This window comes from Miscanthus floridulus, chromosome 1 (assembly GCF_019320115.1).
Source record: "Miscanthus floridulus cultivar M001 chromosome 1, ASM1932011v1, whole genome shotgun sequence".
Lineage (NCBI taxonomy): Eukaryota > Viridiplantae > Streptophyta > Magnoliopsida > Poales > Poaceae > Miscanthus > Miscanthus floridulus.
Window position 1 is genome coordinate 183,792,775 of NC_089580.1, and position 14,644 is coordinate 183,807,418.

Genomic DNA, 14,644 nt, shown 5'->3' on the forward strand with positions numbered 1-14,644 from the left:
CTCCAGAAATTTGGACATTTCAATACTTCAAGAAAAGTGGAAGTTAAGTTCAATAGCACGACTGTTAAGTGCTAAGTCAGAGGACCTCTGTGGATCATGATCATGACTCATATATTGCGTCTAGTACTAGCAGTAGAGTTTTTATGATATGTTTATCTATAGCTAGAATTGAATTATTCATGAAAACAGAACAGGTGAGGGAAAATGTCAGTAACGCCAACAATAATCTTGCACAGTACCAAGGGAGGAAAAGAGATAATCAAGTATGATAGTACAGATACCATGAATCAAATGGATAACGAAATCGATTTGACTCATTCACAATTTCCTAAAGGAGCATCTCTTATGTACATTCCATCACAACATTATCAAGAGTACATGGCTTATATATTAAGACATCCATACCTTACATTTCCCCTTATTATTTCAGTTTGGTTGTCGGATGATCCTTTGCAGCACGACAGTCCTTGCCCGACGGATATCTCGGCTACACCGGTCTGCTTGCTCCCCAAGATCCTCGATGCTCTTCATGAAGTTTTCCAGCTTCTTCTTGATCTCCTCCACCCCAAATTTCACCGCCTCCTCATCCCGCTCTGCAAACTCTACGCAGTCTACCATGGAGCTCACCTCCGCCTCCACCCGGTTGATGAGGACTCTGATACTGTCCAAATCTTTGATGGCAATGAATGTGCCAACCTGCATTGTGCTCACCACCTCCTTCTGTCTGCGGAGCGCGTCCTGATACCCCTTCAGCAACGAATCGATCCATTTCCCCATAGATCCCAGCGGGACTACAACAGCCGCGGCCAATGCCGCAGCGACAGGCGGGGCAGCGATGGCCGCGGCAACCACCGAGCAGATGAGCACGGCCGCGAACGTGGTCGCGAAGATGATGCTTGACACCCGGCGCCACGCCTCGATGGTCTTGATCTTCTTGTCGAGCCGGTGCTTGCGCTGCTGCAGCTTCTCCAGCATGGTCAGCTGCTGCCGGTAAACGGCCTGGAAGGCGGCGAATAACTCGTCCGTGAAGGGGTCTCCGGCCGCCTTGAACTGGCGCAGCTCGTGCAGCGTGCGCGAGTACCGGGCGGAGGGAGCGGCGGCGGCGGCGGGGTCGCTGGCTTCCTCGTCGTCGAAGCGCTGGAGCGCGACGTGGAGGAGGAGCTGGGAGTCGCGGGCGCGCTTGAGGCACTTGTCGAGTGCGGTGCAGAAGTCGAGGGTCTGGAGGCTGCTCTCGAAGTAGTCCTCGACGAGGTCGAACAGCTCGGGGCTCTTCCAGATGTCCTTCTTGCAGTCGAGGATGACGCGCACCACCTCCTGGTTCATGTCGAGGAGGCAGCCGGTGACCTCGCGGAGCGAGTCCAGCGACATCGACCGCACCTCGACGCCCACCGCCAGCGTCGAGATGGCGCGGCTGGTGCGCCGCTGCAGCGTCGTGTCGAACGTGCGCAGCTCCGGGTCCGACCGGCACGCTGCCTCGTACGAGCTCAGCTCTTCCGCCGGCGCCGCCTCGGGCGGCAGCGCCGACTCCGAGTGACCCGGACGCCTGTTGCTGCTGCCGCTGCTGCTGCCGTTGCCCATTGCCGGAAGCAAAGGCGACACACTCAAATCAGGACCCAAAAAGGAAGAGTTTTCCCCCCTTTGGAGGGATGAAATCAAGAAACGATGAATCAAGAGGCGCTTCGGCAACTAGGTCGGATCAAACCAGCGAGGATTGGCGGAACCCACAAATGCTAGCAACCTAAGGGTTCTCCGAAGAACCGAATCAAAAGAAAAATTCCGACAGCTCAGGAAATTCAAGGACTGGATTTGGCGGAACAAGCGAACACCGCGAGCTTTATCTCAGGGATCGAAGGCGCGTTGCGTCAGACCAAGCGCGAGGTTTCGGGGAAGCAAGAAGAATGGATGCAATGCAGATACAGGGGCCGGGAAGGGGGGGATGGATTTGTGGTGCGGTGCCGGTGCGGGGATGACGTCAGGGGAGGAGGTGGAAGAGGGGTGATGTGGGGATGTCTTGTACGCATGACGAAGGAGATGGGGCGGGGTTGGCAATGGCCATCGCCGGAAGCAACCCGATCGATGCTTGTCACTCCATCGCTGGGCGCGTGTGTGGATGTGGCACACCACTGCTGCGGTGTGTGTAGGAACTCAGCAATTGCGCGTGTTTCTGCTGCCACTTTCATCAGTTCCCTTCTCCTCGAGGTCGGCGGAGGCTCAGCTGCCTGGGCGAGGATCTTGCAGCCTGGGGGAAGCAAAGCAAGCAGCGAGGGAGGGAAGGAGAGAGTGTGCGCGTGTTTGTTTGGCATGGTGCCTTGTCGGGCTCACAACAAAAAGGCACAACGGCAAATGCTAATCGGCGCATCGGGAAGAATTTGTTAGAAAGGATAGTCAATATGAACGAAGAATAACAGTGGATGAAGCACAGGGAACATAAGATTTTAACGTGAAAAGTGTCGGTGTTTTGGAACCAGGGGTCCCTCAACCAACGAGTGAATTTGTGCTGCGTGCCCCTAATCCCGGATGGTGATGCAAAGAGACACAAGGTTTATACTGGTTCGGGCAATCGAGGCCCTACGTCCAGTCTGAGGGATCGATCTTGTATTCCTTGCACCTGAGTGCTCGTAGTAGGGGTTACAAGCTAGGTGAGAGAGGGAGCTAGCCCCAGGTCTCGGCGAGGGTGGTGCGGACTGCTTGAGACGTTGTTCCCAAGCAGCGTGGAAGCGTGTGGTTCTATTGGGGCGTTCGTCCTCTTGTTCTCCCCCTAGAAATGGCCCCAGTCCCTCCCTTTTATACTCTAAGGGAGGACCGGGACCGTACATAGGTTGCTACATAGCGCCTCTGTAAATGGGGTGGCGTGTCCGAGCCCTGTAGCCGGCCACTGTTGTGGTATGGTCGATGGAGTGGCCCCGTCCTTGTCGTGCGGAAGTGACATGCTGGTCATACTCGATCTTGTGCGTCGTGGGGCTCCAGTACGGCTTGATGCAGGACATGGCGGGCGACGTGCCGGTCACCGTGTAATGACGTCGTAGGGAGCAGCGGCTCTGCTGATGCCGAGGCCGAGCCATCGTGGGGGGCTCGGTGGTCATGAACCCTCAGGCTGCCGAGCCCGTGAAGCAAGCTGTCGAGGCCTTGGGGGGAGTTATTGGCCCTGGGTACTGATTCCGAGGCCACAGTAGCCCAGACGTGGCTCCCCATGCTGCGTTGTCCTCAGAGCAGGAGTTGGCAGCACAGTGAGGCATGGGTGTCAACCATGTGCATGGTGGATAGCATAGTGACGGGTAACCCCTGCCCAGTCCGGGGGACGTGCAGGTCATCGCGTGATGACGTCGTAGGGGGCTGTGGCTCTGTAGGTGCCGAGGCCAAGCCATCGCGAGGGGCTTCGGCGGACATGGGTCCCCAGGCTGTCGAGCCCCTGAAGCAAACTGCCGAGATCTTGGAGGGAATTATTGCTCCTGGGTACTGATTCCGAGGCCACAGTAGCCCAGACGTGGCTCCCCACGCTGCGTTGTCCTCGGTGCAGGAGTTGGCAGCACAGTGAGGCATGGGCGTCAACCCATGTGCACGGTGGTTAGTACAGTGGCGGGTAACCCCTGCCCAGTCCTGCCTCCTGTCCCATCGGCCATTCTGCTGTACTGTGCCGGGCATGCGGCTGTTGTCAGGGGCAGCAGTTGGCTGAGTTGATGCGACACGACGTTTTGCCAGAGGAACGGGAGAAGGAAGAGGTAGCGGAGTGCTGCCGAGCCCGCCTTGCGCGAGACGGAGGGTCGGTGGCCCGGCCGAGGCTTTTGGCGGGGGATCGGCCGAGGCCCGTGGTGAGGGGGCCTCGGGCGAATCGGAGAATCGGCCGAGGCCCGCGGTGATGGGGCCTCGGGCGAGTCAGAGAATCGGCCGAGGCTAGCAGCGTTTAGCTGGTTTCGATCTTTACGAAGTCTAAGCAGTCGTTTTTTGGATCTTGCTTAGGGTACCCCTTCTCACGGTATCCGACAGTAGCCCCGAGCCTTGGGGGGAGTGGAGGCACTCCCCCTGAGGTTCTGACGAGAATTGGCTCTTGATAGTTCCTGTCGGGATGGCGTTTTGTCTTCGAGGCTTCGGTGGGTGCGCGCGAGCGCACCCGCCGGGTGTAGCCCCCGAGGCCCTGGAGGAGTGATTTCACTTCTTCAGGGGCTTTTTTCTCTTTCGAGTGAGGCGTTTTCATCGTGTTTGCCGGGCCCGTGGGTGCGAGTTCGGATCGCGGGGCCTCGACGATGTTGCGGAAAGAGCCCCTTAGCCTCCGCCTGGAGCGAGAGGGCCGTCAGGGGTTCTCCCGACTTTTTATTCGACCCTCGCGCTTCCTTTTCGCTCGGAAGGAGGGGTGGAAGATGCCGTGCTACCCTCGGTGGGCGCGAGCGACGGCATTTCCGGTGAGCTGTTATCGGGTAAGTCCGAGTGGAGGCCCGTACCCCGTTCGCTGGGGGTCGGCTAGCGGTCCGGAGACACGCTCCACGAATACCGGCGGGTTTCTCTAGTGGGTGCCGAGGCCGTTCGCTGGGCCTCGGTGGCTCGGTGCCTCCCTACGGTGGGATCCCATTCGGAGACCTCCCTGCCGGTCTCGGACACGACACAGGGCGCGCTCGTACAGGCTTGCCCGTAGTCGTCCCTGACTCTTTTGCCCTGGGGCAGCTGTCGAAAACCCCTGGGGGCCCAGCCTTCGAACCCCTGGACCGTAACGGGCTCGGGTCGCTTGTTTTTATCTTGGGTGCAGGAAGAGCCCCCGAGCCTCCGCACGGAGCGAGAGGGTGGTCAGGGGTCCTCCCGACTTTTTTGTTCGTCTCCCGCACGTCCTTTTCGCTCGGACGGGGGGCTGTTTGCCGAGCCCACTCGTGTGCGAGCCTGAGCCGCTGGGTCTCGGCAAAGTTGCAGGAGGAGCCCCCGAGTCTCTCGCACGGAGCGAGAGAGCGGTCAGAGGTCCCCTGGCTTTTGGTTCGCCCCTCGCGCGTGAGGGTCTGTCCGCCGAGCCCCCCTCGGGTGCGAGCCTAGGTCGCGGGGTCTCGGCGTCCTTTGCAGAAGGAGCTCCCTAGCCTCTACACGGAGCAAGAGGGCCATTAGGAGTTCTTCCGGCTTTTTGAACGACCCTCGCGCTTCCTTTTCGCTCGGAAGGAGGGTTTGTTTTGCCGAGCCCCCTCGTGTGCGAGCCCAAGTCGCTGGGCCTCGGCAATGTTCTGCAGAAAGAGTCCCTTAGCCTCTGCGCTGAGCAGGAGGGCCGTCAGGGGTTCTCCTGACTTTTTATTCGACCCTCGCGCTTCCTTTTCGCTCGGAAGGAGGGGTGGAAGATGCCATGCTACCCTCGGTGGGCGCGAGCAACGGCATTTCCGGTGAGCTGTTATCGGGTAAGTCCGAGTGGAGGCCCATACCCCGTTCGCTGGGGGTCGGCTAGCGGTCCGGAGACGCGCTCCAAGAGTACCGGAGGGTTTCTCTAGTGGGTGCCGAGGCCGTTCGCTGGGCCTCGGTGGCTCGGTGCCTCCCTACGGTGGGATCCCATTCGGAGACCTCCCTACCGGTCTCGGACACGACACAGGGCGTCCCAAGCGTTTCGCTTGCTTGGGCCTCGGCCTCGTATAGGCTCGCCCGTAGTCGCCCCTGACTCTGTTGCCCTGGGGCGGCTGTCGAAACCCCTAGGGGCCCAGCCTTCGAACCCCTGGACCGTAGCGGGCTCGGTGCCCAGTTCCTTTACCTGAAAGGAATCGGGTGGGGGCTATCCCTCTCCCTACGGCCAATAACGGCAGGCGCGCCTTTTGAGGCGGCTTTTTCGGGGAGGTGAAACGGCGCCTGTTGTTGCTGCGGTTGGACGCGACGTGGCTTCAGCCGACGGGACGTAACTGCACCCGCAATTAATGAGGGAGTGGGCGCGTGGGCGGTAAGATCGGATCTGGGTAACCGCAGCGGATTTTTTGGGGGAAACTTCCCCAATTTCGTCGCCCGGTGGTTTCGACTCGTCCCTGCATAAATACGCAAACAGCCTCACCCTCCCCCTCCTTACCTTTTCCGTGTTCGCTTTTGCTGCCTCCGTGCCGTTGCTGAGAGCATAGAGCGTCAGGGAAGAGAAGGGCGAGGGCGAGAGACCGAAAGAGAGAGGGAGAGAGATTACCGCCGTAGCAGCGTCCTCCGCCGCGCAATGGCTGGTGGTCCCGTCATCCTTCCGGCGGATCCCTGGGAGCGGTCCGACGTCACCGAGGAGAAGCTGCAATCGCTCGTGGAGGCCGGTCTTCTTCGCCCGATCACCGACCCCGACGAGCCGGAGTGGATTGCTCTGGGGAACGAGTCGGAGCCGAGGCCGCGCGACGGTTACGTGGTGAGCTTCGTCGTCTTCCACGAGCGAGGCTTCGGGTCGCCGGTGGATAACTTCATGCGGGCACTCCCGCACTACTATGGCGTGGAGCTGCACAATTTCAGCCCCAACTCCATCGCGCAGGCGGCCATCTTTGTCGTCGTCTGTGAGGGGTACCTGGGGATCGCTCCCCACTGGGAGTTGTGGCTCCACTTGTTCCGAGCGACGTTCACCACCAAGCCGGGGGGAACGAGGGGGGCTCGGAAGGCGCAGAGGGCCGGCGGCTGCACCCTTCACGTGCGCCAAGACCGGCAGTCCCTCTACATCCCGGCCCAGCTGTCAACGTCCAACCGTCGTTGGTATGACGGCTGGTTCTACCTCCGCAACGACGGCGGAGGACTTCCCCCTTATACCAGGCGGGTTGTAGAGAGTCAACCAGAGAAATGGGGGTACGGCGTCATCAAGGCCGATCAGCCTAGGCTGGAACCGCTCTTGCGGGCCTTGGGGAAGCTGCGTGACCGCGGCCTTTCGGCGGCCGTGGTCGTGGCGGCCTTTCACCGCCGGAGGTTGTTGCCGCTAATGGCCCGGCGGTGGCGGCTGTTCGAGATGACGCCGAGCGACCCGATCGCCGGTATCAAGATGTCCGCCTTCGCCCTTACCGACGACGAGACCCTGCGTCGGGTGAGAGAGGCGGTAGACGGGAAGCCGAGGCTCGATGACTTGATGCCGTTCCCGATGCGCCCGTCGCGGGGGCACATTTCACTGGTAAGTTGGATGTTGCCGGGGCTTTCGCGGCCTTCTTGTTTTTCGCCTTTTTTGTCTGTTGTCTTACTTTGTCGTTCCCGCAGGGGATAAGAGACGTGCGAGGCTCCCCGCCGCCCGTTCCCGAGGACGCCCGGCGGCGATCCGTGAACAGGGCGCGTGCCGAGGAGGAGAAGAAGAAGAAAGATGCCAAGGAGGCGAAGCGCACGAAGAAGATCCTCGCGCGTGAAAAGCTGGACGCCCGTCGCTGGCGTCAGAAGCTCGACGGTCTCCCGTTGGAACCGTCTCCCTCGTCGTCGGTGTCGGATTCTTCGAGCGACGGCGGCGGGCGTGAGGTGGGGACGGCCTGCCTGGAACACCTCCCCGACATCAGGGAGATGGTACCCGGGGCACCGGCAAGGAGCCTGACGCCCCTAGGAGGAGGAGGAGGTGTCCCGGGGCCAGTGGCGGCCCGTCCCGGGGCCGAGGCCGACACACCCGAGACCTCCCAGGCGGCTGAGGCCTCCGTCGCGACGTAGATCTGGAGAAAGAGGCCTCCCAGGCGGCTGAGGCCTCCGTCGCAGCGCAAGCAGCGCTGGATGTCGAGGTCCGGGAGCACGAGGCGCTGCGCAGCGCTGTCCGGACCGCCTGCGAGGCTCTGGACGTCGAGGAGGTCCAATCAGCTAGCTCCCTTGGGAGCCGCCTGATTGCGTTGAGCGGCCACGTCCGCGAGAGACTCTGAGGGGAGTTGCACACGGGTGTCAAGCGCGCCCTGGCCGTTGTCTCCTCGCACTACGCCATCAACCTCGAGGCTGTCAGCGACGGCTATGTGTTGCCAGAAGATGACGAGGAGGCTGATGCAGAGGTCGTGAGGCTGTTGGAGGCGGCCGAGGCACCTGGCACAGTGTTGGCTGGTCTGTTTGAAGAAGAGGTGGTCCCTCCCGCGCCAGCTGCCGATCCTTGAGCTTTGACCTGGGCCAAAAGGGGCCATGTAACCGGATTGAGTTAGTTGCCGTATCGTGACGTTTTTGTGGCCGTCGAGGCCCTTAAAGTATTTGCGTATGTGGGTCTTTTAACCGTTTCTGTTCTACTTCGAGCCTGTGCCCTCTGTCTCGGTCTTGGGAACCCGTAAAGAAATTCCTCGGAACCTTATGCCGTCCTTTGGCGAAGGGTGGTGAGGGAGCTGCCGTAGCCCAGAGGCGTAGGCCGTTCTCACGACTCGACCGGCCCTTTGGCCTCGAGACAAGCTTTTGGTCTTTGGGTTTCTTGTGAAGGTCCCGTCGGAGCGCGAGAGAGTTTGGCGTAGAAATTTTTTGAAAGACCACTAACAAATGGTGTTCGGGACTTAGGGTGTTCCCCCTTTCTAGCCCCCGAGGGAGGCCCGGCTTTGCAGAGGCAGAGCCGAGTCTCCCTTATAGCGCTATTGTGACGTTGAGCCCCTATTGATAGACAAGCTCTCTATACAGAACTTCCTCGGAGCCTACGCTGTCCTTTGGGTGAAAAGGTGGTGAGGGAGTTGCCGTAGCCCGGAGGCGTAGGCCGTTCTCACGGCTCAGCCGGCCTTTTCACCTTTGAGACGATCATACGATCCTTGGGTTCTATACAATCGGCTTGTCTATAAGGGGGGTTTCTCGAAAAATTATAACAACTAAGAACGCTTCTTTATTGCATTTCGAGAAACAATGTAAACAACGTTTGGAATTTTAAGGGTAGAAACGACGTAGCTGTTCTATGTTCCAAGCGTTGGTGAAGATTTCGCCCTTCTCGTTGGCTAACTTGTAGGTCCCGGGCTTCAGCACTTGAGCGACGATGTACGACCCTTCCCAGGGTGGGGTCAGCTTGTGGCGGCCCTTGTTGCTCTGCCTCAGTCTCAGCACCAGGTCGCCCACCTTCAGGTCTCGGCTTCGGACGCGCCGGGCTTGGTAGCGTCGTAGGGCTTGCTGGTACCTGGCCGAGTGTAGCAGCGCGACGTCTCGGGCTTCCTCCAGTTGGTCGAGGGCGTCTTCGCGGGCAGTGCGGTTGCTTTGCTCGTTGTACGCCTGTAGCCTCGGGGAACCGTATTCTAAGTCAGTGGGGAGGATGGCCTCGGCTCCATAGACCAGGAAGAACGGTGTGAATCCCATGGCTCGGCTTGGGGTATTTCTTAGGCTCCAGATGACTGACGGGAGTTCGGCGAGCCATTTCTTGCCAAACTTCTTCAACTGGTTGAATATCCTTGGCTTAAGGCCTTGTAGGATCATGCCGTTGGCACGCTCTACTTGGCCATTCGTCCTTGGGTGTCCTACGGCCGACCAGGCCACCCGGATGTGGTGGTCGTCGCAGAACGTTAGGAACTTGCGACCGGTGAATTGTGTCCCATTGTCAGTGATGATGGTGTTAGGAACCCCGAACCTGTGGATGATATCCGTAAAGAACAGCACCGCTTGCTCGGATTTGATCTGAGTGATCGGACGAGCCTCGATCCATTTGGAGAATTTGTCGACGGCTATCAGCAGATGGGTATAGCCCCCGGGTGCCTTCTGCAGAGGCCCAACCATGTCCAGCCCCCACACAGCGAATGGCCATGTGATGGGGATGGTTTGGAGGGCTTGGGCCGGGAGGTGCGTCTGTCGAGCGTAGTACTGGCATCCCTCGCAGGAGCGTACTAGCTTCGTGGCGTCGGCCACCGCGGTTGGCTAATAGAAACCTTGGCGGAAGGCATTACCCACGAGCGTCCGAGGCGCCGCGTGGTGCCCGCAGACTCCCGCGTGCAAGTCCCAAAGTAAGGATTGGCCAGCCTCGGTGGTGATGCATCGTTGGAGAATACCAGATGGGCTACGCCTATACAACTCGCCGTCGCAGAGGACGTAAGTCTTGGCGCGTCGCGCAAGCCATCGGGCCTTGGATCTGTCCGCAGGAAGCTCTCCCTGAACGAGGCGATCAAGGAAAGGGACTCGCCAGTCCGTTCCTTGGTCAGCCTTGGGAGGCTCTGCGTCAATCACCATGGCCTCGGGCTTGGCTGGCGAGGTCTCAGTGGTAGAGGGGGCCTCGAGCCCTGCGGTGGGCTCGGTCGATGGGCCTTCTTCTATCGCCGAGGCGTAGTCGACGGATGGCTTGTGGAGGTCTCTGGCGAAGACGTTCGGGGGAACCGGGGTCCATGCCGACGCCATCTTTGCTAGTTCGTCTGCGGCCTCGTTGAACTTTCGAGCGACGTGGTTGAGTTCGAGGCCGTCGAACTTGTCCTCCAGGCGACATACTATCGTGCAGTACGCCTTCATTTTGGGGTCATGGCAGCTTGACTCTTTCATCACCTGATCGACGACGAGCTGCGAATCACCCCGTACTTCGAGACGCCGCACTCCAAGCTCGATGGCGATTTGTAGGCCGTTGACGAGGGCCTCGTATTCGGCCACATTGTTGGAGGCGGCAAAGTGAAGCCGGATCATGTAGCGCATGTGTACTCCAAGGGGCGAGACCAGGAGCAGGCCCGCGCCAGCCCCAGTCTTCATCAGAGACCCGTCGAAGTACATGGTCCAGCATTCTGATTGGATTTGAACGGGTTGCAGCTGTGTGTCGGTCCACTCGGCTACAAAGTCGGCCAGGACCTGTGATTTGATCGCTTTCCGAGGCGCGAAAGACAAGGTTTCCCCCATGAGTTCAACAGCCCACTTGGCTATTCTACCCGAGGCCTCCCGGTTTTGGATTATCTCTCCCAGAGGAAAAGACGACACCACAGTCACCGGGTGGGACTCAAAGTAGTGACGCAGCTTGCGTCGAGCCAAGACTACGGTGTAAACCAGCTTCTGGATGTGGGGGTAACGCGTCTTAGTCTCGGAGAGCACCTCGCTGATGAAGTAGACAGGTCGCTGGACGGGTAGAGCATGTCCCTTCTCCTGCCTCTCGACTACTACGGCCGCGCTGACCACTTGGGTTGTCGCGGTGACATAGAGTAAGAGGTGCTCGCCCTCGGTGGGCGGAACCAGGATGGGGGGGTTGGTGAGCAGGGCTTTGAGCCTGGCGAGGGCTTCCTCGGCCTCGGTGGTCCAAGAAAAGCGCTTGGACTTTCTCAAGAGGCGGTACAGGGGCAGGCCTTTTTCGCCGAGGCGCGAGATGAAGCGGCTTAGGGCCGCGAGGCATCCCATGACCCTCTGCACCCCTTTGAGGTCTCGGATCGGGCCCATGTTGGTCACGGCCGAGACCTTCTCCGGGTTGGCCTCGATTCCACGTTCCGAGACTATGAATCCCAAGAGCATGCCTCGGGGAACCCCGAAGACGCACTTCTCGGGGTTGAGCTTGATGCCCTTCTCTCTGAGACATGTGAAGGCAGTCTCCAAGTCGCCGACGAGATCACCGGCCTTCCTGGACTTGACTACGATGTCATCCACGTAGGCCTCGATGGTTCGCCCGATGTGTTCGCCAAAGACTTGGATCATGCACCGCTGGTAAGTAGCCCCTGCGTTTCTGAGGCCAAACGGCATGGTTACGTAGCAGTACATGCCGAATGGAGTGATGAAAGAAGTCGCGAGCTGGTCGGACTCTTTCATCTTGATTTGGTGATAACCGGAATATGCATCAAGGAAGGAGAGGGTTTCGCATCCTGCAGTGGAGTCGACGATTTGGTCAATTCGTGGTAGTGGGAACAGGACCTTCGGGCACGCTTTATTTAGACCAGTGTAGTCCACGCACATCCTCCACTTGCCACTTTTCTTCCTGACTAATACGGGGTTAGCCAACCACTCTGGATGGAATACTTCCTTGATGAACCCGGCTGCTACGAGCTTCTGCACTTCTTCGCCGATAGCCCTGCGCTTCTCCTCGTCGAACCGGCGCAGGCGCTGTCTTGCCGGTCTGGAGCCCGCCCGGATATCTAAGGCGTGCTCGGCGACCTCCCTTGGTATGCCCGGCATGTCCGAGGGGCTCCATGCGAACATATCGACGTTCGCACGGAGAAAGTCGACGAGCACGGCCTCCTATTTGCTGTCGAGGGTGGCGCTGACCTTCAGTCCCCGGCCGTCGGGGACGGTGGGATCGACGGGGACGAGCTTGACGTCCTCCGCGGGCTCGAAGGTCCCGACGCGCCGCTTAGCGTCGGGAACCTCGTTAGCAAGCTGGTCGAGATCGGCGATGAGGGCCTCGGCCTCCGCGATGGCCTCGGCGTACTCGATGCACTCGACGTCGCAGTCGTATGCATGTTCGTACGTGGACTCGACGGTGATGATGCCATTGGGGCCTAGCATCTTGAGCTTGAGGTAGGTGTAGTTGGGGACCGCCATGAACTTGGCGTAGCACGGGCGCCCCAAGATGGCGTGGTAAGCCCCCTTGAATCCAACCACCTCGAAGGTGAGGACCTCCTTGCGGTAGTTGGAGGGAGTGCCAAAGCAGACGGGTAAGTCGATGCGCCCGAGGGGTCGTGTGCGCTTTCCTGGCACGATGCCGTGGAAGGGCGCGGAACCGCCTCGAAGCCGTGACTGGTCGAGCTCCAGGAGCTCCAGAGTGTTGACGTAGAGGATATTGAGGCCGCTGCCTCCGTCCATGAGCACTTTGGTGAGCCGGGTGTTGCCAATGATCGGGTCGACGACAAGCGGGTACTGCCCGGGATTCGGAACATAATCGGGGTGGTCAGCCCGATCAAAGGTGACCGCTTCCCGAGACCAATCGAGGTACCGGGGGGTGGCTACCTTGACCGAGAAGACCTCCCGGCGTTCCCTCTTTCGCTGGCGCGCCGTGAGGCATGCCGAGGGTCCACCAAAGATCATGAAGGCGTTGCGTACCTCGGGGAACCCATCATCTTTATCGCCGTCCCTCTCGCCGGCGCCCCTTTTCCTGGCGTCCTCGTCGTCGGGGAGCCCAAGCCTGGCGTAGTAACGCCGGAGCATGGTGCATTCCTCGAGAGCATGCTGCACCGGACCTTGATGGTAAGGACAGGGCTTCTTCAGCATGTCGTCAAATAACCCAGGGCCGCAGGGGCCTCAGGGATTCCTGCGATCTGTTGTGGCGGCATGGACGGCCTCGAGGACCTCCTGCTTCCCTGGGCGACCCTTCTTCTTTCTCTTGGGGACGCGGGCGGGCGAGGCCTGGGGGGCCTCGTCCTTCTGCTTCCCCTTGGCGTCGTTGTTGGGGAAGATGGCCCCAACCGCCTCTTCGCCCGAGGCGAAGTTGGTGGCGATGTCGAGGAGTGCGGCTGCTGTGGTTGGTACGTTCCGGCCCAATTCTCGGACTAGGTCTCGGCAGGAGGTGCCAGAGAGGAATGCTTGGACGATCTCCGAGTCACCGACGCGGGGCAACTCGGTGCATTTCTTGGAGAAGCGCCGGATGAAATCTCGAAGAGACTCGTCCGGCTTCTGGCGGCAACCTTTGAGGTCCCAGGAGTTCCCGGGGCGCACATAGGTGCCCTGGAAATTCCCGACGAAGACCCTCACCAAGTCGTGCCAGTCGTGGATTTGTGCGGGGGGAAGGTGTTCGAGCCAGGCTCGCGCTGAGTCTGACAAGAACAAAGGGAGGTTGCGGATGATGAGCAGGTCATCGTCCGCCCCACCTAGCTGACAAGCCAGGCGATAATCGGCTAGCCATAGCTCAGGGTTCGTCTCGCCGCTATACTTTGTGAGGTTGGCAGGTTGCCTGAATCGGGCTGGGAAGTGCGCGTTGCGGATGGCTCTGCTAAAGACCCGAGGGCCAGGTGGCTCGGGAGAAGGACTGCGGTCCTCTTCACTGTCGTAGCGACCGCCTCGGTGTGGGTGGTAGCCCCGGGCGGCTCCGTCGTCGTGGCGCCGTCGCCTGCCAACTACCTCGTGGTCGCCTTGTACCTCGCGTTGGTGTCCAGGTCGGTCGCGCACCGAGAGGGCCCTGTTGACCGTCGGTGCGCGAGTGGGCTCGGGACGGACCGAGGCATCTTGGCCTTGGCGAGGTCGTGCCGTGGGTTGCTCCGAAGTGCCTCCGCGCCGGCGGGAGGCGGAACTTTCGGCCTGCTGCACTGCTGCGGTCTCGAGGAGGTCGCGGAGCTCTCCGCGGACCCGTCGCCCCTCGGTGGTGGAGGGCTCGGGCATTGCTCGGACCAGCATCGCAGCCGCTGCGACGTTCTGGCTAGCGCGGTTAAAGATTGGGGGCGGCTCATCCCCCTCGTTGTCGTTGATACGGTGATAGACGTTGCGGGCCCTCCGTCGGGCTCCTCCGCCCTCTCTGCGCTCTTGCTGCTCCTGCTCGAGAGTGTCCCGTAGCTGTTGCAGAAGGAGTCGGTCTTGTTCAACCTTGGCTTGAAGCTCGCGGAGCTGCTCCAAGTCTGGGCGTCGATGCTCCATGCGGACGGGATTCTCGTTCCGTGCTGTCGGGGCTTCGGGACGCGGAGGTGTGGCATCGCCCGCCCCTGCTCGGGGCGGGGAATGGTTGCCTGTCCTCTCCTCCTCTTCGCCCGCCCTTGGCATCCCGAGCCCGACGTGGAAGCACTCACGGGATGGATCGTGAGTCCCCTCATCGTCGGAGTCGGAATAGCCAAGGCAGTAGTCGCTTGCGGCCAAGAATTGGCGCAAAGCCCCAGGGTTGTGGAATTCAGAGAAATCCACCCCGGGCCATGCCTCGTCCTCGTCCGAGGAGTCGGAGTGGGTGCTCAGGTCGAGAGCGAAGCGCTGG

The 14,644-nt window shown here is 60.3% G+C and overlaps 1 protein-coding gene across 1 annotated transcript; it reads right to left on the minus strand.

Annotated features, from left to right (window-relative positions):
* Positions 1 to 207: 207 nt before the first annotated feature.
* On the minus strand, positions 208 to 2,336 carry LOC136504810 (UPF0496 protein 1-like). Its single transcript, XM_066499833.1, has one exon. The coding sequence runs from the start codon at positions 1,576 to 1,578 to the stop codon at positions 427 to 429; it is 1,152 nt and encodes a 383-aa protein (XP_066355930.1). The 5' UTR covers positions 1,579 to 2,336; the 3' UTR covers positions 208 to 426.
* Between the last annotated feature and the right edge of the window lie 12,308 nt (positions 2,337 to 14,644).